The following is a 22696-nucleotide window of genomic DNA, read 5'->3' as shown; positions in this document are numbered from 1 at the left end:
CAAGGTTTGGGGTTGACTAATTGGACATTTCACCCACAATTAAAGCCAAACTGTCCTGTGGCATTCTCTTTCTTCCAAACACCAGTCTTATCTTCCACACTAGCTGTGCCCCACCCCACTCTGGTCATGTCTAACTTTGTCTCCTGCATCCTCCCTACGCCCCCCCTACCCCTCGTCTTTGCTTCTTTTTCACCTACCCCTATGTCTGTTAATAGAAATTCTTCTTGTTTTTCAGGGCCTAGCTGAACTTCTACCTCTTCTACAAAAACGTTCTTAAATCTCCCCCTTGCATCCCCACCCCCTAAGCCAAAGTTAATTTCCTTTTGTGGCCAAGGGACTGTGGTTGTATTGATAAATCTCTCATGGTACGTAATGTTGGGACCAATGTCCTTAGACTTCACCAGCCAGAGAGGTAAACATCTATGTTATGTGGGCTCCTGCCTGTACTTGGTGATGCATGGCCTCTGCCTTCTCGCCGAGTCTCTTCCACTGTTTCAGGAATTTCCCAAGGTCATGGTGCAGCCCATGAGCTCCAGGGCAGGTCCATACACGTTCTTGCTTCCTCTCCTTTGCACATGGCTTTCTTGAGCTCTGGTGGTAGTGGTGGTGGTGGAGTCCCAGAGCTGCTCCAGTCTGTAGGTTGAGTAGGGAGGGGACTCCAATAGTTGTGCTGTCCTTTGTCTTCCCCCAAATAGCATGAAACACAAAGACTCTCAAGAAATAGCTGCTTTGTTCTCTGGTCCTAACTCCTCCCTCCTCTGAGGACTCAAAACCAGGCCCCCAGGCTGAGCAGACCATAGATGTATCCTGTCTTCACCATCACATTTGTCTAATCTTTCTCCTTCTTAGAGCAGATATTATATATATAAAATAAATGTTACATATAACATATACACTATACTGCAGAGTACATATATGACATGTGTATATATGTAATGAAGGTATATATAATACACATATGTATATATTATATATGTTATATCTATATATACATATATAATTATATATGCAAATACATACAGCAAAGTTAGATACAAACCAGAGTAATAATATCATAACAGTTGAGTTCACCATTTCTCCTGGACAGGAATAATTTGCTATCCTACTGGACAAAAATGACTCACCACTCATCTATCTTCTGCAGGTCAAGATCTAACTCTACAGCATCTGGGCCCTGATCAATAGTAAATAGTAATTCAAACAAAGGTACTTTCCTCTAGAGAAGGGGGTCAGCAAATTGGCCCATGGGCTTAATCTGGCCTTCTGTGTGTTTTTGTAATAAAAATGTATTGGGACACAGCCTGTCCACGTGTCACAGATTTTCAACGGCTGCTTTCATGCTGTAACAGTGGTGTTGAGTAGTTGCCTCGGAGAGCTTATGGCCCTCAGGTGTAAAAGATTTACTATCTGGCCTCTTCCAGAAAATAAAAATATTTAGAACATCTGGCGCCATTTCAGCAGGCTAGTTAGACACTGAAAAGGTGCAAATAGTTTTTTTGCCCTCTTACCATGTTTTGGATACATTTTCTTAACATAATGTTTTAGCCTTTTTCTATTATCCCTGCCCTCAAAGGGGCCAGTTCTACCTTAGTAAGTCCAGTTGTTTAGGTTTTAGTAATGCCAATCGGTAAAGAGCAAGGGGTCTAGGACACGGGGTAGGGATTTAACAGGGAGCTTGGAAGAGAAAGTGTGGAAGCAGCTGTGAAGTAAATGGAGGGAAGAGATAAGGGACATTCTAAGAAATGGTGCTTGGCAGAGGCTGAGTTTTGGGCATCAAGTTCATGTTAAACAGGGACAGAGTTTCACTTAGGGATGATGAAAACGTTCTGGAGAGGGATGGTGGTGACGGTTGCACGACAGTGTAAATGTACTTAATGTCACTGAACTGTATACTTAAAAATGGTTCAAATGGTAAATTTTATGTTATTTACACTTTCTCAAAATAAAAAAGGAAAGAGTTAAAAAAAAAGAAATGGTGTTTGTGCTCTGGGCACTTTTCATGAGGTTTGTGGAAATTAGCCAAAAATCGGAATTATTTGAAAATTGATTTTTTTGTTGCCAAAATGTGTTTGTGTGTGTGTGTGTGTGTGTGTGTGCGGTGGGTGGATGTTTCCTCTACTGGGACTCAGCCCTGCGACTGGGCAGCAGAGCTGTCCATCATCAGAGATTCAAAGGGACCAGTGAGGATGCAGCATTCCAGGACTGTTAATGTATTGGGAGGGAGAACACTGCACAACTTCCTGAAGACTACTTGGGGACCGGCTTCTCTCTGCAGGCTGACTTCCTGTGATGTCAGTTAAATTTTTTAAGGTTCAAGAGTTGTTTGTGGGCATAGGAAAGCATTTATAGTTACTTGAGCCTAAATTTGTGTAGTAAACTATTACAATTATAAATTTAAAAACCAAGATTTTTCTTAATAAGTTCAAATGACAAATCTTGCTATTCTATTTATAAAGCTAGTTTTTGGTACAACAATGAGAAAAAACACTTTCACTTTAAAAAATTAATGCTCAGTTATTTCATTGCTTTGATAAATGGAATATTGCCTGCCATTTCAGTAAACAAAGGATGTCACAGTCATCAGCGATTGCAGCCACCACGGATGGTGAGCTGGTGAGCCCTGAGGGAGCTCAGGAAGGAAAGAATACCTGCCATCTAGCAGCCATCAGACTGCGGTCATTCCCCACGGTGAGCCCTGAGGAAACACAGGATGTGAAAATACAGGATACTGGCCCCAGATAGCTGAGGTGCATCTCAAAGGAATGATTTCAGTGAGCCCAGACTCTTGCATCCTCCCATACATAGAAAAGCGCTAAATTCCTTAACTTGACATATCTGGTTTCTTTAATTAACAGTAATATTTTGATGTTCTGGACTACCTGCCCTTTGGTGCAAAACCTCCTATATATCCTAGCTCCCCCCTTGCCTCCTTGGAGCAGTTTCTCAGAGCTGTCTGAAATGCTGTCTCCCGGGCTGCAGTCCTCATTTTGCCCCAAATAATACTTAACTCGCTCAGCTGCTGTGCTTTGTGACCACCTAGAGGGGTGGGATAGGGAGGGTGGGAGGGAGGGAGATGCAAGAGGGAAGAGATATGGGAACATATGTATATGTATAACTGATTCACTTTGTTATAAAGCAGAAACTAACACACCATTGTAAAGCAATTATACTCCAATAAAGATGTTAAAAAAAATTATATGAGAAAGTAAATAAAAAACAACATGTAAAAAAAATAATAATACTTAACTCGCAAGTCTCACGTTGTGCATTTTTTTTTGTCAACAGCATAATATATTAAATCTCACTAAATATTTACCTCTCTTTTCTGGCATAGTTAATTGCGCTTTCCTTAAATATTTTAAACTACAAATTTAATATATCTACAAATTTAGTATGTGATTTTTTTTCAAACATTTCAAAAACCTGTCAGGGTGGATTAAAAAAATCTAAGGAGCAAAATATTTCTAAGCACCTAAGTCATGCCTGTAACTCCAGAGAAAGCAAATAAAAAATGTAGTAAATCAGGCTCTGAAAATGCAAACGCAATCAAATTTTCTGTCCTTCAAATTAAAATTAGAAGCCTAATATCAATTGCACATTTCAAATTGGAATTACAAAGTTAATATGTCAAATTCTTTAATGTTTCAGTTTCTTTAATTGTTTCAGGCACATTAAATAACAAAGACAGATCACCAGGAGACTCTCAAAACTTATTTCTAAGCTAAACACAAAAGTGTTAAAGCTATGGGTTTCATTTACATCATCAGCTCTATGCTTTTTTTTTTTTTTCTTTTAAATACTTTCGTGGTGTTGTCAAGCCACTTAACCCAGGGGCACAGATCACAGATGACCCATCTCAGTTGGCTCCTAGGTCAAAGATTCTGACACTGAGGTTCCTGCGCCAAAGATTTAGCAACTTGATTTGGGCTATTGGCTTGAGAATCTGAGACAGGGTTAGTGACCTCTTGGATAACTCTTGACGCAAACCACAGGGTAACACCCTTAGTCAACCCTTAGTGTTGGATGCAGGTTGCTGAGTCAGAGGGAAGCCTTCAGACCGGGCTTTTAAGCTGTGAGTTGATGTCACAACTAAGTCCCATGGACGTCTTTCAAATGGCACCCTTATGCAATTTTTATCTTAACCGCTTTCAACCTTTCCCCACCTGTTGTAGATAGATAGAATCTTGCCTCTTGTCTGGATTGTAGTTAATATCTCTCATTGTTTTATCAGACTCAACTAGTTTCTTTACTACCTTATTTTTTCCCTAATGTTCACTGATGACTGCAACTCTGTACTCATTGTATTGATTAATTGGTGCTTTAAAATCTCAGCATTCTTATGCCTGCAATGGAATAAATTCTTATGCATTTATTGCCTGTGATGGCCACTGCTCGCGGCCGTCCTGTAATAATGAATAAGGGGGAGATGCCTTTCAGACTCTTCTGGAAGCCAGTAGGACCTTAAAGGGGTTGACGGTAAAGCACAATAGCATTTCGAGTTTGGCAGAAGATGACAGCGGCTGGGGCAGCTCAGCCTGTTTGACCTGAGAAGCAGTGAGAATGGCCCTGTTCAGGAGAGGAGAACGCAGACTGGGCAGGATTAACAACCTCAAGGACCTGGACAGCTAACATCACTGAGCACTCCGAGCTGTCTCATTCAGAAGATGGGAGCAGTCAGGAAAGAGCTGCCTCGTATTTCTATCCCAGCAATTACTGACCTACTTGCATGTGTTCCCATGCACATCACTGCCCAGCATCACCTCCCCTACGGGATACCCAAGGCTTTGGCTCTTCTGATCCTCTTTCTCTCTGCCTCCTACTGACTATAACTAACTAGAACAACTATATATATATATATATAACAACTCTCATCTTGAACATAAAAAATCCACTTTTGATCCCACAGTCCCCTCCAGCTACCGTGGCATTTCTCTGTCCCCCTCGCTCCCACTTTTATTTTACTGCAAAATTACTCCAAGCAGCCTTGTCTACTCACTGGCTCCACTTGCTTGCCTTTCACTGGAACCCATCGCTATCACACTTTTGTCCTCAGCTTTGTCCTCGCTTTTGTTATGGCCACATACCACCTCTTTCTCACCAAATCCAGTGGCCAGGTCCTCATGTACTCAATCTCTCAGCATCATTGGACCAGGTGGACCTCCTTCTCCTCTACTTGTTTTTTTCCCGCCATCCTCCCCCCATCCTGATTTTTCTCTTCCCTCGTTACTCACCCTCAGTCTCCTTTGACTGTTCCATTTCTTCCTTCCAACCTCTCTCCGCAGTGCCCCAGGCTCAGTCTTTGGCCATTCTCTCTTTCCTAGCTACACACTCTTGGTAGGTATTCTCATGTGATCCATGGTATTCTATGCCTTCTACTTGCCAGTTACTCCTGAATCTGAATCTCAAGGGAGATTCCAATTTTATATTCTCATGGATGTCTAATATATATCTCAAATGAAACTTGGCCAAAACAGGACTTTTGGAGCATCCCCTCCCCCCAGTAGGACACTTGTTCCTTCCCAATTTCTGTTAAATACCCCCATTTGCCCAGTTAATCAGCTCTCAACCTGTGAGTGCCCCTTGATGACTCTCTTTCCTTTACCTCCCACATTTACTCTGTCAGCCAGTTCTGCTGTCACAATGCCCAGAACACCTCCCTTCTCACCTTCTCTGCTGTTACCCTACTCCACGGTACCATTGTCTCCTGTGTAGCTCATTGCCACAGCCTCCTAACTGGTCTTTCTGCTTTCGTTCTTGACACCCTCTCCTCCTGCCCCCAGGGTCCATTCTTCACACAACAGCAAGAGTGATAAAACTTCTATGAGGTCATCCCTTCCGTGTGTACATTGCTTTGCATAACACACTAAGTCCAAACTCCTTACACAGAGACCTGGCCCTTGCCTGCCCCGCCCCACATCCTCCTCTCCAGCCCTCTCTCCTTCCCTCACTCTGCTTCCACCACATCGGCCTACTTACTCTGCAACTGATGGGGTTCAAAGCAGGCTGCCTCCAAATATGCCACTTTGGTATATCGACTATTTTGAAATAAAGTTACTTTGGAAACAGCCGGTGCAAGAAGAAGGCTCTGACCCTCTTTTATCCCCCCAAAAACAGGAAATAAATCTCCCATGGGAAGATATCCTACCTACAGCAGAAGGATAGGGGGCATCTTTATGGCCAGAGATAGGGAATTCAAGGCCAAGAAAGATGTAGAAACAAACAAATTTTGTTATGTCAGTAATCTGCTGCCCCAAGCAAAAACCCCTCTGTTTTGTCAAATTTTCACACATTTTCTTTGTCTAAAAGGTATAAAAGCTGCCTACTTTGGTCACTTCTTTGAGCCTCATATCTTTGGAGTTCCTGTATGTGTGAAATTAAATTCAGTTGTTTTTCTCCAGTTGATGTTTTATGTCAATTTCTTTGTTAGACCAGCCAAAGAACCTGGAAGGGTAGAGGAAAAATTTTTCCCTCTCCTATACCTCATACACGCCAAGTCCATTTACAGCTGTATGCTCCCTCCCCTTGGCATGCTGTCTCCCCAGATCTTTGCAAGATCTGCACCCTCCCTACATCTCTGCTCAAGCCACCTTCCCTGACCATCTCACATAAAACAGCACCTCTCATTGCACCCACCCTTTATTATCTATCCTAAGAAAGCTAAGCTACTTTCCTATCACTGATGATGAACTAAACCACAGATGCTAGATCTCCCTGCACCCCCATCGTTTTTTTTTTTAATATGGCCATAGACCACCCCCATCATTACAGATGAAGAAAAGAAGCCAGAGGTCAGAGTGGTCCCAGGCCTCCACTTCAGCCTTCTCCCCCTCACTGTGCAGCAGAACTTGATTAGGTGTTGTCACTGCCATCACCTGACACCCTGACATGAGGCTGTCACTCTTGGCATCGTTCAACCAGTCCAGTGAACACAGCACCAGGGCAGCAGCCCCATGAGAAGTGGAAAGGAGGCTGGAGTGACCTACAATGCCCTTCGTAGATTTTTTAAAATCGAAGTATAGTTGATTTACAATGTTGTGTTAGTTTCAGGTGTACAGCAGAGTGATTCAGTTATGTATATGTGTGTATATATGTATGTATACATATATATATTCTTTTATCAGATTCTTTTCCCTTATAGGTTATTACAAGATATTGAATATAGTTTCCTGTGATATACAGTAGGTCCTTGTTGTTTATCTATTTTATATATAGTAGTGTGTTTGCCCATCTCCTGTGCTCCAAAAGATGAGAACAGCAGGCTTCCTGCAAATTTCTTTTTCTTTTTTTAAATTTTGTGCTCCCCCCTACCTTTTTAGGTTTTGATTTTCTCTCTCTTTTTTTAAAAAAAATATTTATTTATTTGGTTGCACCGGGCCTTAGTTGCAGCAGGCAGACTCCTTAGTTGCTACTCGCCATCTCCTTAGTCACGGCAGGCGGGTTCCTTAGTTGTAGCATGCAAACTCTGAGTTGTGGCATGCATGTGGGATCTAGTCCCTTGACCAGGGATCGAACCTGGGCCCCCTGCATTGGGAGCATGGAGTCTTAACCACTGTGCCACCAAGGAAGTCCCTTCCTGCTAATTTCTTATCTTAGGAAGTTGCATTGCTCTCGGGTATCAGAGCCCCTGAAGCACCAAACAAAAGGAAGCTCTCTCTCAGTGTCCAGTGAAGGACCCTAAGGACTCCTGCAGCTCTGGTGGTTTCTATTTCTCTATTTCCTACAAAACTGAAAAAGGACCTAAATAAGTTGTTGGTTAATAAATCATTAAACATAGTTTTTGATGATAGATGACTATGTGACTTTGGCAAGTAACTTAGAAGGATTTCAAAGAATTGAGTGACATAAGATCAATGTTGAGCCTTCATTCTAATTATGACTAATATATAAATATATGAAATAATTTTAAAAAGCTTTATCTCATCAAGGTATATTGTTAATAAAAATCAACATTTGTAGTATGTTTATATATTTATGTTATTTTCATCAATTGTGTACTAACAATAATTGTAATGATGACTCAATCTAGACCAATTTTTTAAAAATTTAGCATCCTGTGGTTACTAAAAATATAATAAAATGTTTTGATCAATATATATTTTTGTTGATGCAAAGCAGTATCATAGGGGGATGAGTAAAATACTTTTAAGTGTAACATATATTACATTAGTATAAAATTTCATTGAGGATATGATTGGAAATATCCAGTTCAAGGAGAAAAAAGAATATTCTAAATTTTTAGAATTTGTTGAAGAATTTGAAGAATTTTTGAAGAATTTGAAGACTGTTGAAGAATTTGTTAGTGTAATTTTTAGATGGATGATAGTAGGAAAGAGTCATTCTTGTATTGGGATTTTATTGGGTATATTTACAACATGATGTCATATTTAAAAATGTCTAATTTACAATATTCCAGAAATGAGAACATTTGCAATTAACTATTTAAAATTATGATGAAAAATGTTAGATTTTGACATAAAACATGTAAATTGGCAGAGGGTGAGGTCACAATTTTTCAAAATTCTTTTAGGTGGCATTGATCCTGAAAACTTGGCCTCTGTGCACTGGTGCCGAATTGAATCTTGGAAACAGAGTTTTGGGTGAAGAAGAAAAGAATAGCTTTATTGCTTTGCCAGGCAAAGGGGGACACAGCAGGCTTGTTTCCCTCAAAACTGTGTACCGCAACCCAGGGGAATTTGTTGAGGAGTTTTATAGCAATGGTTCAAGGGTGGAGTTGCTGATAAGATTAGGGTGTGTGCAGGGCCTGCACTCCTTTAATCTGGTCTCAGGTAATCTCTTGATGAGCTTCTCTGGTTCCTCTAATCTGGCCTCAGGTGGTCTTCTCTGGAATGAAGAATGCTGACATCTTCCATTTGTTGGGAGTTTTAGTTCTGTAAAGACCTCAAAGATATTGTTATGTGTATCCCTTGAGGCGATCTGGGACCCTGCCCTAAGGCTGCACTCTTATTTCTTGACTGTTCCTCCCTTGTCTCTGCACCCCCTCCCTTCCCTGATTAGCAACAGTTTGAATCTGCTCTTTGGAACTCAGGGAAGGTCATGGAGGCTGGAGCCCCCACATAAAAGAAATGGGGGACATGGAAAGGCTTTGTGGCCGGAGCCCCAAAAGGTTCTGCTTGGTTTCAGCATGTAAGCTAAAATATTAGAAGACTAACATTCCACAAGGCTTACGGCCCTGGAAGGCCTTTTGGGAAGGGAACTGGACTTGCTGCTCTGGCAGTGAGGCTCACAGTGGACGGTGCAGCAGGAGGACATTACCTACTTGGGACAAGGGTCTCACCCCCAAGGGTGGGAGGACAGTGAGACTCACCTTCCAAGTTTGACATCTCTTCCAGGTGTTCCTGATATATTTTACTTTAAAGCCAAACCATAGCATGTGTAGATGCTCCTGGATTCCACACATCCTTCTGGTCCAAGGACTGATCCAAACCCAACCTTCACATGTAAAGACTGTGGCCCCTTCTGGCCGGTGCTTCTTCAGGTTGACTTATAACCTCAGGAACCTCAGGCAGTGGCTGGGACTCCCTCGGCCCACCTGATCCCTGGCGGATGAAGGATTTCATACCTTTTGTCTCCGAGGGCCGGTGGGATTGGGGTGCAAGTACTGGAGGTGAGGGGCTGGAGAGGAAGAGAAGCATTGGCCCTTTCAAACAGCCTGTGGGGAAACTCAAGACTTGGAAGGGAGTGGCCGAATAACTGTCACAACTCACACCTTAGTTCCCAGAGGGTCCCACCTGCCCAGGACAACCTGGACCTCTCTGTCTCTAGCTGCCCCATCTGCCAGAAGGGAAAATATTCTCAGAGACGGTGATGTCCCTGATTTCAGAAGGTGGCCCAGGTCCCTGGCACCCTCCTTGCCCCTTCCAGTCCTACTTTTCCTGGTACACTTGCTGCATTTCATGGTTTTATGACCTGCTTTCAGAGAGAGATGTCAATTTTCATGATTCTTGTGTAAGCAAACAGTCATGCTTATACAAATAAGCAAAGCAGTGCTTCTGGACTTCCCAGGTAGAAAATTGAATCACTTGGCTTGCTTCCAAACTGCCAATTTAGGAGGCAAGATGTGGGTGAGATGTGATAGGAACCGGGAAGAAGCTCCAACTGTGGTCCCACCACACCCCTGGGCGGGCATCTTACCAGTTTTTTAGGTCATCCTCGCCCCGGCGTCCAGTTGGATCAGATGGTTGTGGGTAGTTCAGCAAGGCTGTACTGGGGACTGAGGAATGGGGTGGGGAGGAAGTCTGCACAGAAGGCACACGGCCTTACCTTTGCCCCTCTCACCAGGACGCTGTAGCAGCCACCTACTCCTAACCTGTCCTTCAGACAAGGTATGCTCCCACCCACCACTGCATCACTTACCTTCCCCCACCTGCTTACTGCAGTCCAAACTTATGGGATGAGCCACACCCTAATCCTACTGTCTGCCTGACACAGAATCCAAGACATCAAGTCAAATTCAAAAGCGCTGACCTCTTACTCTCCAAGTACGTGGATGGGATCTCCTTGAAAGCTGGTCAGAGCTGTGCTGGTGTGGTGCAGACGAACTGACTTCCCAGCCCATTGGAGAGACTTCATGCTTCTGGTTGTGTTTCCTGGGCTGGGTCAAGTGTGGGGATGAGGAGGGCACTGCCTCTCCTCACTTCAACCATCTGACCCCTTCCATTTAGAAACAGGCCATTTTTCTTTTCCAGGATAAGGCTACCCAGTGCAGAGAAAGGAGAGCTGTTCCCAGCGAAATAATTTGGCCCCAAACCAGGACTAGAACAGCCCTTGGAGGATCTATTTTAGTCTTTGGCTCAGGTCCAGGAATTGAAACACATTTCAAATTGAATATTTTAATGCAAAAGCTTAAAATGCATATATATGTAATTCATGAATATAGTCCTCTCGTAAAAAAATTCAAACTTTATAAATAAAGCTAAAGTTCCTCTTGACGACCCCCTCCCAGCCCCATCCCACCTCCAGTAACCACTGTTTTCAGTCCAGTCCATACTCTTCCAGAGCTCTCTGCTTTCCATGCTCTTCGAAGCACATGGCTATGCATTTTGGATGGGCAGTGTTTTTTTCTTTTATGTAAATGGTATCATTTTGTACTTACTGTTCTGCAACTTGACTTTTTCTCACAGTGATTTGCCTGGATCTCTTTCCATTTCAGAGCTCTCTTTTTCTTTTTAATTTGCCGTTTTATTTAAACTTTTTCCTACCAAAGGACATTTAGGCTGTTTCCAGTTTATTTTGTTAAACTTTTCCTAAACAATTCTAAAGTAAACCTCCTGAAATTTGTTTCTTTAGGGAAGACACCAAATAGTGGAACAGTAAGTCATGTTAGAAATAAATTAGACACTGTCAATTTTTTCTCCAAAATGGAGGTACGAATTTTCCCTCACATAGATGATTCGGAATCTGGCTTCCTCATGAGGTGAGATGCCTTCACAGTTTGTCATTTTGGCTGGTGTGTCTTCCTTTTTGGGCCTGGGAGAGGTGGGTGGAATTGTATCACTGAACCAAGGAAAGGGGATAGTATCACTGCTGGGGCTCCCAGGGGCACCTCTGCTTTCTCCCCAAAGCAGCTCCCTGCCTCCCAGGAATCTTATTACGTGTTAAGGATGGGTACCACTTGGATGCTTGCTCCTAACAGCCATCCCATCCTTTTGTACTGCAGTTAGGAAGCAGACCGAGCTGGGGGAGCGGCCCTGCTGGCTTTAAAAAAATTAGTACTATTTTATTTGAATACGTAATATAGTCACATGATTCAAGAATCAAACAATATAAAAAGTATTAAGAGAAATGTCTTGCTCCCACCCTTATCCCCTTGTATCTTATTCCCCAACCCCTCACGGCTACTTTTTAAATTTCTTAGGTATCTTCCAGAATTTTCGAAATCAGATAAAAGACATTGGAAAGGACTGCCTTATTTTCTTCTGCTGTTTGTTACATAAAAGCTAGCACCCTATAAACACTGCCTCTTGTTCTTATTTATTTATTCATTTATTTGTTTGGCTGCACCGTGCAGCATGCAAGATCTTAGTTCCCTGACCAGGGATTGAACCCATGCCCCCTGCAGTGGAAGGGCGGAGTCTTAACCACTGGACCACCAGGGAAGGCCCTCCTGTTCTTTTTGAGTTATCACAATACCTTGGAGAGGATTCCACTGCATGGATGTCCCATAATTCATTTAGCCAGTCTCCCGTTGATAGACATTTGGGTTTTTCCCCATCTTTTGCTATTACAAGTGATACACAATGAATAATTTTGATCATGTGTCATTATTTCACATGGGTGTATGTCCACTTGTAGGATAAATCCCCAGAAGTGAAATTGCTGGGCCGTAGGGGATACGCATTTGTAATTTTCATAGTTATTATCAAATTTTCCTCTATAGGAGTTGTACCCATTTATACTCCTGCCTGTAATGTTCAAGAGTGGGCATTTCCATAACTCAAAAAGAGTCATGTACCACAGTGTTCATTGCAGCTCTATTTACAATAGCCAGGACACGGAAGCAACCTAAGTGTCCATTGACACATGAATGGATAAAGAAGATGCGGCACATATATACAGTGAAATATTACTCAGCCATAAAAAGAAATGAAATTGAGTTATTTGTAGTGAGGTGGATGGACCTAGAGTCTGTCATACAGGGTGAAGTAAGTCAGAAAGGGAAAAACAAATACCGCATGCTAACACATATATATGGAATCTAAAAAAAAAAAAAGTTTCTGAAGAACCTAGGGGCAGGACAGAAATAAAGTCGCAGACGTAGAGAATGGACTTGAGGACACGGGGAGGGGGAAGGGTAAGCTGGGACGAAGTGAGAGAGTAGCATGGACATATATGCACTACCAAACGTAAAATCAATAGCTAGTGGGAAGCAGCCGCATAGCACAGGGAGATCAGCTCGGTGCTTTGTGACCACCTAGAGGGGTGGGATAGGGAGAGTGGGAGGGAGACTCAAGAGGGAGGAGATATGGGGTTATATGTATACATATAGCTGATCCACTTTGTTATACAGCAGAAACTAACACACCATTGTAAAGCAATTATACTCCAATAAAGATGTTAAAAAAAAATAAAAGAGTGGAGGTTTCCCCACAGTCTTCCCAACAGGGCCTGATGTTAAACTTTTGATTTTTGCTAATCTGATAGGAGAACATTGGTATCTCAAGGTGCTGGTAATTCAACTTTCTTATTATAAGTAATATCGAACATATTTTACTCTGTCCAAGATCAGATAGTATTTCCTTTTTCTGTGGACAGCCTGTTAATACACTGTTTTGTTAAATTTCTGCCTGTTGTTCTGGTGGATTTTTGTTCTTGTTTTTCTCTAATGTTTTGCGGGAACTCTTTATATAGTAAGCAAATTATCTCTTTGTCTGAGAACACAATTCTTTTTTTCCCTGGCTTGTTTCTGTGTTTTGACTTGGCTTCTGGTGACTTCTGCAATCCTGAGAATTTACTCCTGGCCTCATTCCTTCTACACCCTCCATGCCTGTGTTCATACTGGTCCCTCTACCTAGAGTACCTTTTCCTTTCCTTTGTGTGGGGAACTCCTGCTCATCCTTTTAGGCCTGATTGAAATGTCACCCTACTTGGCCCTCCATCCCCCAGAACAGATCTTGCCACCCCTCTTAGCTGCTCCTTTCATACTTTGTCTTATCTACTTGTTACGTTGCCTTTTTTTTTGTTTGTATATGTCTGCCTCTCCTATCTAACTAGGAACGCCTTACCTTTCCGGTTTCTGTACTCCCAGCCCCTAATACATAGCATTTGCTTACTACATGTTTGTTGGATAAACGAATAGAGAAATACTTGGCAGCTGTTACCACCAATGCTTACTCCGCATAACGTTTTAGCTGATCCTGTTTACCAGAGGAAGCTTGTGCATCAGGTATGCTTTTGATGAACAATAGAAACGAAAGGGAGAGGTATCAAGGCTGGTCTTTTCTGGCCAGTGATGTTCCTAAGTATTTTGTATTCAGTGATGAGGAATGGGCTTCTAACTCCCCAAGGAGAATGCTCATGGCCCCATTTACCTTGACCCTTCTATGTCAGATCCAAGACAAGTCAATGACCACATGGCAAAAAATTTCTTTTCAGTGAAATTTATTTCAAAATCATTGAACAATCTGATCATCCTTCCTCATTCATAAATATTCCTGTTTAAATGATCTGAGCTTAAAAGTTTTCAGGCTTAGTGAAAGGACTTGACACAAAGATGGCACACTAGCCCAAATGAAATTGGTTCCATAGATATCGAAGACTAGGATTTGTCACAGACTCTGCTGCTTCTTGGCCCCCTTGAATTAAATTAAATAGATTAACCCATCAATAAATAAATAAATAAATAGTTAAATGGTCGCTCATCAGAAGCTGTGTGCAAAGGACAGAGGATTTCTTTGAATCTAGTGTGCCATGGTTTCTGGCAGGCTGGCTTTGAGTGAGTGGAAGAGGTGAGAGAGGGCTGGCTCAGTGGATGGGGTCTGAGGACGGGCAGGGGGAAGAGTGGGGTTATTCCTGCTGGATGGTGGGCAGGAGATCTCCTAGCACGAATATACGGAGGGCAGTTGGGCATTGATTAGACAACAGTGAAGTTTGGGCTGCAGCTATGTTCTTCGATTCCCCTTCTGCCAGCCCTCGGGGTCATTCAGCCCATATGGACTCTGGGTACAGCTTCCTTTAGGGAGAGATGATTTCCATGGTGAAGTCAGTTATATCATGGCCGCCTTTGGAACGTCCTAGGAAGATGGGCTTTTCTTCTGCTTGAGAGGTGCTGATGTACCAGTTGGGGTACAGGGCAGACTCAAATTCAACTCTATTCTTGACCTCTGTCTTGTTGAAGACAAATCGCTTTTCCATATTCCACTTTGGGTAAGTTTTGGGGTCTACCTCCTGCAGCAAAACAGAAATACACCTTTTCATGAGGGCAGGGACAAAGATGCTCTACTCTGATCTGGACAAAGATGTTCTCTGGGTCGGCTAAAGAGAAAATGGATACGCAGGTCACAGGTCCAGGATCCAGACTCCTGAGTTATCTTTGAGACCCCAGGTTTCTGTGTGGTGACTGAAGGTGCCCCTTACCCTTTTCTGAAACTTAGCATCAAATGCTAGGGAGCATAACATAGGGGGGAATGTTTTCCAAAAGTGAAAATTAGGTTAAAGCTCCTAGGCGTATCTGTTTCCAGGGACTTTGCTGTATTTTTCCTCATGGCCCTGGCTAGAATGACTTCAGCTTGGAAATGAAGCTTTTGCTGGGAAAGCGGGTGAGGGGAGGTATGATTTTGGGACAGGGTTGGAAATGATGACAGGTGACAGGTCCCCTGAACAGATTAAGTTCCCAAAGCGTCATCTATCAAGTGGAGAAACCCTAACAATGTATAATCTATTGGGTGGTAACAATGGCAAGACACAAGAACATCTACATAATGATTTAATTTTCTGTGGTGGGAGTGAAAGTTGCATGCATTTAACACTTACATTAAACTTATTTACATCTATGCAAAATTATCAAGTAGTTCTGCTCCCAGAGTTTCTACGGGGAAGAGATAGTTGTCTTGGAAGAAAGTGATGGCTAGGGGTCCTTCAGAGGAGCCTGAGAAGGGCCTTCAGCCCCTGGTACCCACTCACCTCCAGCTGCAGGGTGGGCCTATCGCCTTTCATCACACAAGACAGGTATAGATTCTTTTCCTTGAGGCCTAAGGCCACAGGTATCTTGTCATCACTTTCATCTCCTTGCACGAAGCTCATGCAGAAAATCACTGGGGAGAGGAAAGGGGTCTTATGGTTAGGGACACACAGCACTGCAGAGACTCTTACAATTTAGCATCCTCTGTGGAAACCCACATCGAGGTTCCTATGGCTTAACAGACAGGGTAGTCTGGCTTCTCACAGATCATAGCAGGTTCAGTTGGTTGAATCAGGGTTTTCCCCAAAGAAGGTCTAGGGGCTTCTCAGAGCCTCACCACAGTGGCAATGAAGAATCAGAGGGTCTGATTTTTAGAAACTGCAGAAAGTCATCTTGTCCCTGACGGGTGATGTGTCCATCCACAAGAGCAGAACAATTTGATCAATGTGAAAAAGCGAGAAAAGAGAGAAAGCTGGGTCCCGGAAAAACATCGGGCGCGGATCTGTTTCAGGAACGTAGAGAAGGAAGTGGGAAGGACTTGGGAAAGGAGCTTAGCTGGGAAAAGTGACTCCAAAGAGAGACATGCATTCTAATCTTCCTCAGTCATAGCTGTCTCACTTGGAGGCTCCAAGGTCGTGCTCACAGTGCAATTCTAAAGAAACAGGGCTGTCTTGGCTTGGCTGACACCAGGAAGCTTTCCCCCAGTGATGTCTCTCTCCAAGGTCAGCAAACTTGGAAGAGAACAGCCTGCTTCTTTCAGCTGCCCCCTTGACCGCACCCCTGCATACAGGATTCAGCCATGGTGGCAAAGTGCCAGGCAGATTCCCACAACCCATGGGCCCCCCTGGACTTGAGACAATTGCCAGTGACAGTAGAGAGATATAAGTTCCTGCTTGTCAGTAAGGTTTCCCTCTAAGGAACTATCTGGTTGGTATTGGGCGGGAAAGATGTTAGGGGTGAGGGGGCGGGTCTGGGAACGAGGCGGGGGAGCAAATTATCTCCTCACCATTCTAGTTTCAATTCCAACAACAGGAAGAAAGAACCCACAGGCAGTTAGGTCTTGTCCATCAAATGACTCCTTTCTCATAGAAGCACTGACATGGCACTACCATTAAATGACTTGACTGAACAGTGGTCCTGAGCATGCTTGAGCCCCCTAATTTCTCAGAGCCACCTCTCTTGCTGAAAAATAAATGTGCTGAGGGACTCGATCTGGCGTCATCGCTAGGACCCAAATAAAAACATATCCTTTATTATATGTTATTTCACTGCTGTTGATCATTTGCCTTAATCATCTGCTCTGTTGAAAGTGTAGAGAATTAGCAAGCTACCAGGAGGCCAAGAAAAGAAGCAGGATGTCCCCAGGTACCTTCTCGGTTCATGTCCCGCGCGAGGAGGTGGAGAGCCTTCAGCACACATGGGCTAGCCAGCACCAGGGATTTTTGCTCTTTGTCTTGGAGTTTGCAGTTCAGCGACTGCACACCCGCGTCGCACAGAAAATTATCAGCGTACGTTTCAAAGATGACAGGCTCTAAAATGTGGAGCACAGACGTCATTTAGGTAGAAGCTCAGAAGGGCAGGCCTGATGCTGTGAAGCAGCAGAATTTGGTTCCTCGGAGGATATCTGAGCATGCACAGCCGAAGTTTGATTATAACATTGGTGGGGAGGAAGCCGGGGTGGGTCAGAACACTGGGTCTGGCACCCTGAGATTTGGGTTCAAGCCTCAGTTCTATTGCTGGCTGTGGATGAGCCATGGAGCGACTTATGTAAAATGGCAGTGGCAATGGAACTGGCCCAACAGGGATATTCTGAGACTTGCAGGAGATACATAAGTGAAAGCCCTCAGAATGATTGGGTGCTTTGCAAATATCAGTAGTTATCAAGGTCCTATTTTAAGAATAGTTTCAACAACTAAAAATGAGACTAAAACCATCACCAAACTGGATTTTATACAGTCGTGTCTTGAGATGTAACATTTTGGGTACCATTTTATGCATGACTATAAATATATTCTGGAAAAGCTTCCATTCTTAAGATTAATAGCACTATTAGCCAGTTACACCATCATTTCATTAAAGAAGAATTCCTTAAAAAATCTTTTAAGTGAACAAAGCAATCTGATGGAAGACAAAAAAAAAAAAAAAAAGAATAGTTTCAACTAAAGAGATGATTAATTGGGTTTCTAGGTGTCTCTGTTTGCCTCTCATTGCTGGGTCTTCTACTTTTAAAGGGCTTCAGCTTTAGGGAAGTTTAGTTGACTGTTGGGTTACGGTCTCTGAGAAGGAAATGACCAGCAATCTTGTGTCTGCCCTCAGCTCTCATTAGGTACCTTCTTCAAAGATGAGTGAAAAGATGCTCCTCAGGTCATCATCCTGGAAGGCCTGTGAGCAGGGAATCCTCTTCAGCTTCTCCATGGCCACGATGACCGACACTACCTGCCTGAAGCTCCTGTTGTAGAGCTGGTGGGAGATTTGCAGTTGGATGCTCCCATCTCCCACGGAGCTGAGGTCCAGGTGTTGGACGCAGCACTGTGGAGAGAATAAGGAAGTCAGCGTGGGAAGGTGCTTGTGCCAGAAAACTCCGGTTTTGACATGAGAGAGGACGAAGGAGGGGGTCACAGAGCTTCTAAGGATAAACATTCATCTCTCCGCAGCCCAGAGAGGTTAAGTGGTTTACCCAAGGGCACGTGGCAAGAGAGAGGCAGACCCAAAACTAAAACGTTGGCTTTCTGATGCCCTATATGGTATTCTTCTAGAATAAATCCCATTTCTACCTTATCTCTTTTACACAGGCTCCACCTAACCATAGACTTATACCTTCTTACACTTTTGATATTTTTATAAATCTAATGCACTAACACTATGTAGTTAATTTTTCATGGCAATGATGATCATAATATTTTCAATACATCTATGCTCAATCAACAATTATTCTATACAAGTTTTTTTTTTCTCTCAAATGCTCTCTCATAAATAACCTGCCAATACTTTAAAAGTGGTTACTATTCGTGAAATAGGTTCCCATTTCCACCTTATTCAGAGAACCTGTATAACTAACTGCATTAAGGCTTAACTGAGTTTGCCCCCAAGGCATGATAATGGTTTAAAAGCTTGAAGGACAGCTAAAGAGACATGTAACAGTGCAGAGGAAAGCTGAGTGCGAGATAAGTTCCTGCCCAGAGCAGAGGCCCCAGATGAGGGAGAGACAGGCTCCTGGAAGAGACAGTGGAGGAGGGCCGGGCACAGAAGCCGCACCCCACCCAGGGCTGGAGAAAACCAGTTACGCTGGTTTTAAAACCTTTAAAGAAATGTGCTTTTAACAAGACTGAGACTGGATGAGGAAGCTGGAGGAGGCTGTCATGAACTAAAAAAGTAAGAGAGAAGTAGCTGCCTACTAATCTGTACAACTGCATTAGCTGGGCTGATGGCTGGACACCCTGGGAAAGTTATCAGGCCTCTTACAGAAGAGAAGAGCCAGCTGGAACATCAACAAGGCTCTCTGTAAAGATAAGAGTCAGAGAAATACTCCTCTGTTGGGATAGACTTAGCTCCTGTTGACAATATTTCAGAACTGAAGGTTGCGGGATGCTAGGGTCTCTGACATCATCCAGCTCATGAGCCTTATTTTTCAGATGAGGATCAGAGGGGTAAAATGACTTGACCAAGATCCACTGGCAAGTGAATAATTTTCTTGCCACTCCCAACTAAACTTTTTCTGTACATCATCTATGCCCTGTTATCATAAGCTCCACCCCAGGGAGCAAAAAACAACTCCACCCTTAAAGGATGCAGACATGTTCATTCTCAAGGTCATCTTCTCTGGGTCTCAGAGTGTGACTTAAGTGATTAACGTAGTTTCATCACTCTTAGGGCTACAAGCCTCCTCTAAAAGGAGAATCAAATTTGCGTTGGAGCCTGGACCGTCTTCCTAACATGAGACAGCAAACACTATCTCCACTGTAATTCCCTCTCACCCCGTGCAAGCATGGCCACCATCACCGAGCCTCAGTGAACCACTGTGGTGGCGTGGGAGCTGTGTAGTGGCCAGCCTGCATCTGTCTCACTGGAAGAGGAGAAAAGCATTCGAACACAAAATTCCATAGGAACAAGGTGGACCCCTTTCCTTGAGTCTTTCCCATGTCAGAGCCCCTTCATGTGTTGGGAGCTAAGCCCATGGACTCACCTTCATCTGTTTGGGGCCGTCAGCCTCAAATAACAGGTCATCCTCCTCACTGTAATAAAAACAGAGAGATTGTTCAATTATGTCTCCCGGACAAGATTATTTTTCCTTCCCTGCAAACACTCTTCACCGTTAACAGGAAACTGCAGACAGCATGTTCCTTAGGGCTGCCTGAAGCTTCCAGTTTCCGTGGTGATATGCAATGGAAAAGCAAATGAGGCAGGGCAGGTACCCCCGTTGCTGTCTGTTGGATGCTGAGACCTAACTTCTAGCCCAGTTAAAATCTGAGCTTTCCTTCTCACTTAAGCCAAATGTGGCAAGGGATCCCCTGTATTGTCCACTTGGCATCTTTCCTTCCTGTTTGCCCTCTGCAGGCAGTCCCTGCAGCAACATCTAGATGGCCTATGGGTGCCAAGGCCGGACTTAGAGTGGGAAATCAGTCTTTAAACCAGGTTGCCTTGGAACCCTGCTTGCCACTGAAAGAGGCAGTTTGCGGGGGCAAATCTGGTCTTCAAGCACAGATGACACATTCCACTCTTGAGAGGGGAGCCCTGTTCACATTACTGGTATCAATTTTCCCACTGACCTGTAGTAAGCCATCACTTCGTTGGTGGGTTCGGGTACTGTTGCCATGGCTGCTTCAGAAACCTGTGTAAAGAGGAGAAAATGAGTGACCATTTGCCGCGCCAGTCCCCACGAGGGCTGCCTTCACACGTGAATTGCCCTCAGCATCTAGTACCTGGCAGGCATGCAAAGAAGCAATCTTTGAATGCATAAGTGAATGCACGAAAGAGTCATCCTTTGGGTCCAGAGTAAAGCATTTGCTAAATCAAGCCCAAACCAGGAGTGGATTTATTAGGAGACCTGCGGCAGAGGTTTGATGCTGAGCTCTCAGACATCAGCTGCGAGATAAGCAGTATTAATCCACAATATTTTGCAAGTTATGGCATTATAGTACACCTGGCATTTGTGCAAAAAGCCCAGCCCTCAGGCCGAGAGAGAAGGAGGGAGGGAGAGGGGGAGGGAGGGAGAGAGGGAGAGAGGGGGAGAGAGAGAGAGAGGGAGAGAGAGAGAGAGAGAGAGAGAGAGACTCCCTTAGGACCTAGTCATAAGGAAGAATTAAAGTGGTACCTGGGCAATGAAGGCTGCCTGGAGAGAATAGAATCCCTGAGTGGCTTGTTGTGCCTCCAAGAGGTATGCTGTCTGCCAGTTTCTCCCTCACTATTTTATGGCCTTCAAAAGCAGAAGTCGGGAGCTGAGAAATTTCCTGTTTGGTTAACTGATTTCACAACCAAGTTAAAAAAAAAAAAAAAAAAGAGGATGGATGGGAACTTCTGGGAGAGGGTAAACTGAAATAATTCTCTAATCCTTGGAAGGGCAAGTGGTAGCAAACTGTGACACATTTTTGCAAATGTGTCATCATGCAAATGTATGTTGTTTTTTCTGACAACTATTGTGCAGATGATGTCAATCAAAAATACTGGGTTTTCCTAGGTTAGAAGGACGTTTTAATTTAGGATCTCTGGGGTAAAGTGGAGGACACGCAGAGAGACACACACACAAATGCTCCCTCACTCTTTGCACATAAGTTTAGGAACCTTCCCACTTGGAGATGGATAAATGGGCCTAAAGAAGTAACAGTAACCCTGCCAGTTCTGCACCCAGCGTGCTGTTTTCTACCTTGGGGGCTCCGGGTCAATTACCGGAGCCTCTGGGGAGACACTTGATCTTGCTAGGATGAAGCAGAGAAAGCACAGTTGTGCAGGGGTTCAGGCTCCAGATGGGGCTGGGGAAACCTTGGAGACAAGCTCATTCAACCCATTCAGACCAGGTGCTGGTACCCTAGCCAATTGCATATGGAATCTACATCAGTGTTTGGTGAACAGTGAAACGAGCCTGGATTGAGAACATATTTGAAAAGATTGTGAATAAGTCAGGCTTCGTGATCACATTCTCTTTTTAAGATGCAGAGATGTTTTTGCCTAAAAGAATTTTTTTCTGTTAACTCTGAAAAGAGAAAATTTTTACAAATAAGAATATTCAGCTGAGGCTATATCCCTTGATAACTCCAAGAGTTATTAGACTTTGTTTTTTTCTCTAGCTTTATTGCAATGCAATTCACATATAATGTTGTATAAGTTTAAGGTGTACAACATGATGATTTGGTATATATATATATGGCAAAAAGATTACCACAATGAGGTTAGTTAACACATCCATAACCTCACACATATATATACATATACATACATATATATATGGTGGTGAGAACATTTAAGATCTACTGTTTTAGCAACTTTCAGCCATATGATACCGTGATACAATATAGTTAATAATAATCACCATACTGTACATTAGATTCCCAGAACTTATTCATCTTATAACTCAAAGTATGCACCCTTTGACTAACATCTCCCCATTTCTCCCAACCCCTAGCCCTTGGCAACCACTATTCTTTTCTCTGTTCCTGCGAGTTTTGCTTTTTTTTTTTTTAAGATCCCACTTATAGGTGAGATCATATAGCATTTGTATTTCTCTCACTTATTTTACTTAGCATAACACCCTCAAGGTTCATCCACGTTGTGACAAACAGCAGGAGTTTCTTCTTTTTCATGGCTAAATAATATTCTTTTATATACATATTGTATATCTCTACATAGAGATATATATCTCTGTAATATAGTCTGAAATCAGGAAGTGTGATGCCTCCAGCTTTGCTGTTCTTAAGATTGCTTTGGCTCTTCAAGGTCTTTGGTGATTCCATACAAATTTTTGGATCGCTTGTTATATTTCTGTGAAATATGCCATTGGAATTTTGATAGGGATTGCAATGAATCTATAGACGGCTTTAGGTAGTATGGACAGTTTAACAATATTAG

The 22696-nt window shown here is 43.2% G+C and overlaps 1 protein-coding gene across 1 annotated transcript; it reads right to left on the bottom strand.

The window, feature by feature from the left end:
* Positions 1-14166: 14166 nt before the first annotated feature.
* On the bottom strand, positions 14167-21026 carry IL1B (interleukin 1 beta). Its single transcript, XM_061210926.1, has 7 exons — positions 20949-21026; positions 20404-20465; positions 19821-19869; positions 17968-18166; positions 17007-17168; positions 15640-15770; positions 14167-14904 (listed from the first exon to the last, which is right to left on the bottom strand). Exons 2-7 carry the CDS (start codon positions 20448-20450, stop codon positions 14692-14694), a joined length of 801 nt encoding a protein of 266 aa, XP_061066909.1. The 5' UTR covers positions 20451-20465; positions 20949-21026; the 3' UTR covers positions 14167-14691.
* Positions 21027-22696: the final 1670 nt, after the last annotated feature.

Source organism: Eubalaena glacialis, chromosome 14 (assembly GCF_028564815.1).
Source record: "Eubalaena glacialis isolate mEubGla1 chromosome 14, mEubGla1.1.hap2.+ XY, whole genome shotgun sequence".
Lineage (NCBI taxonomy): Eukaryota > Metazoa > Chordata > Mammalia > Artiodactyla > Balaenidae > Eubalaena > Eubalaena glacialis.
The sequence above is the reverse complement of the archived record's forward strand: the minus strand, read 5'-3'. Positions and strand labels throughout refer to the sequence as shown.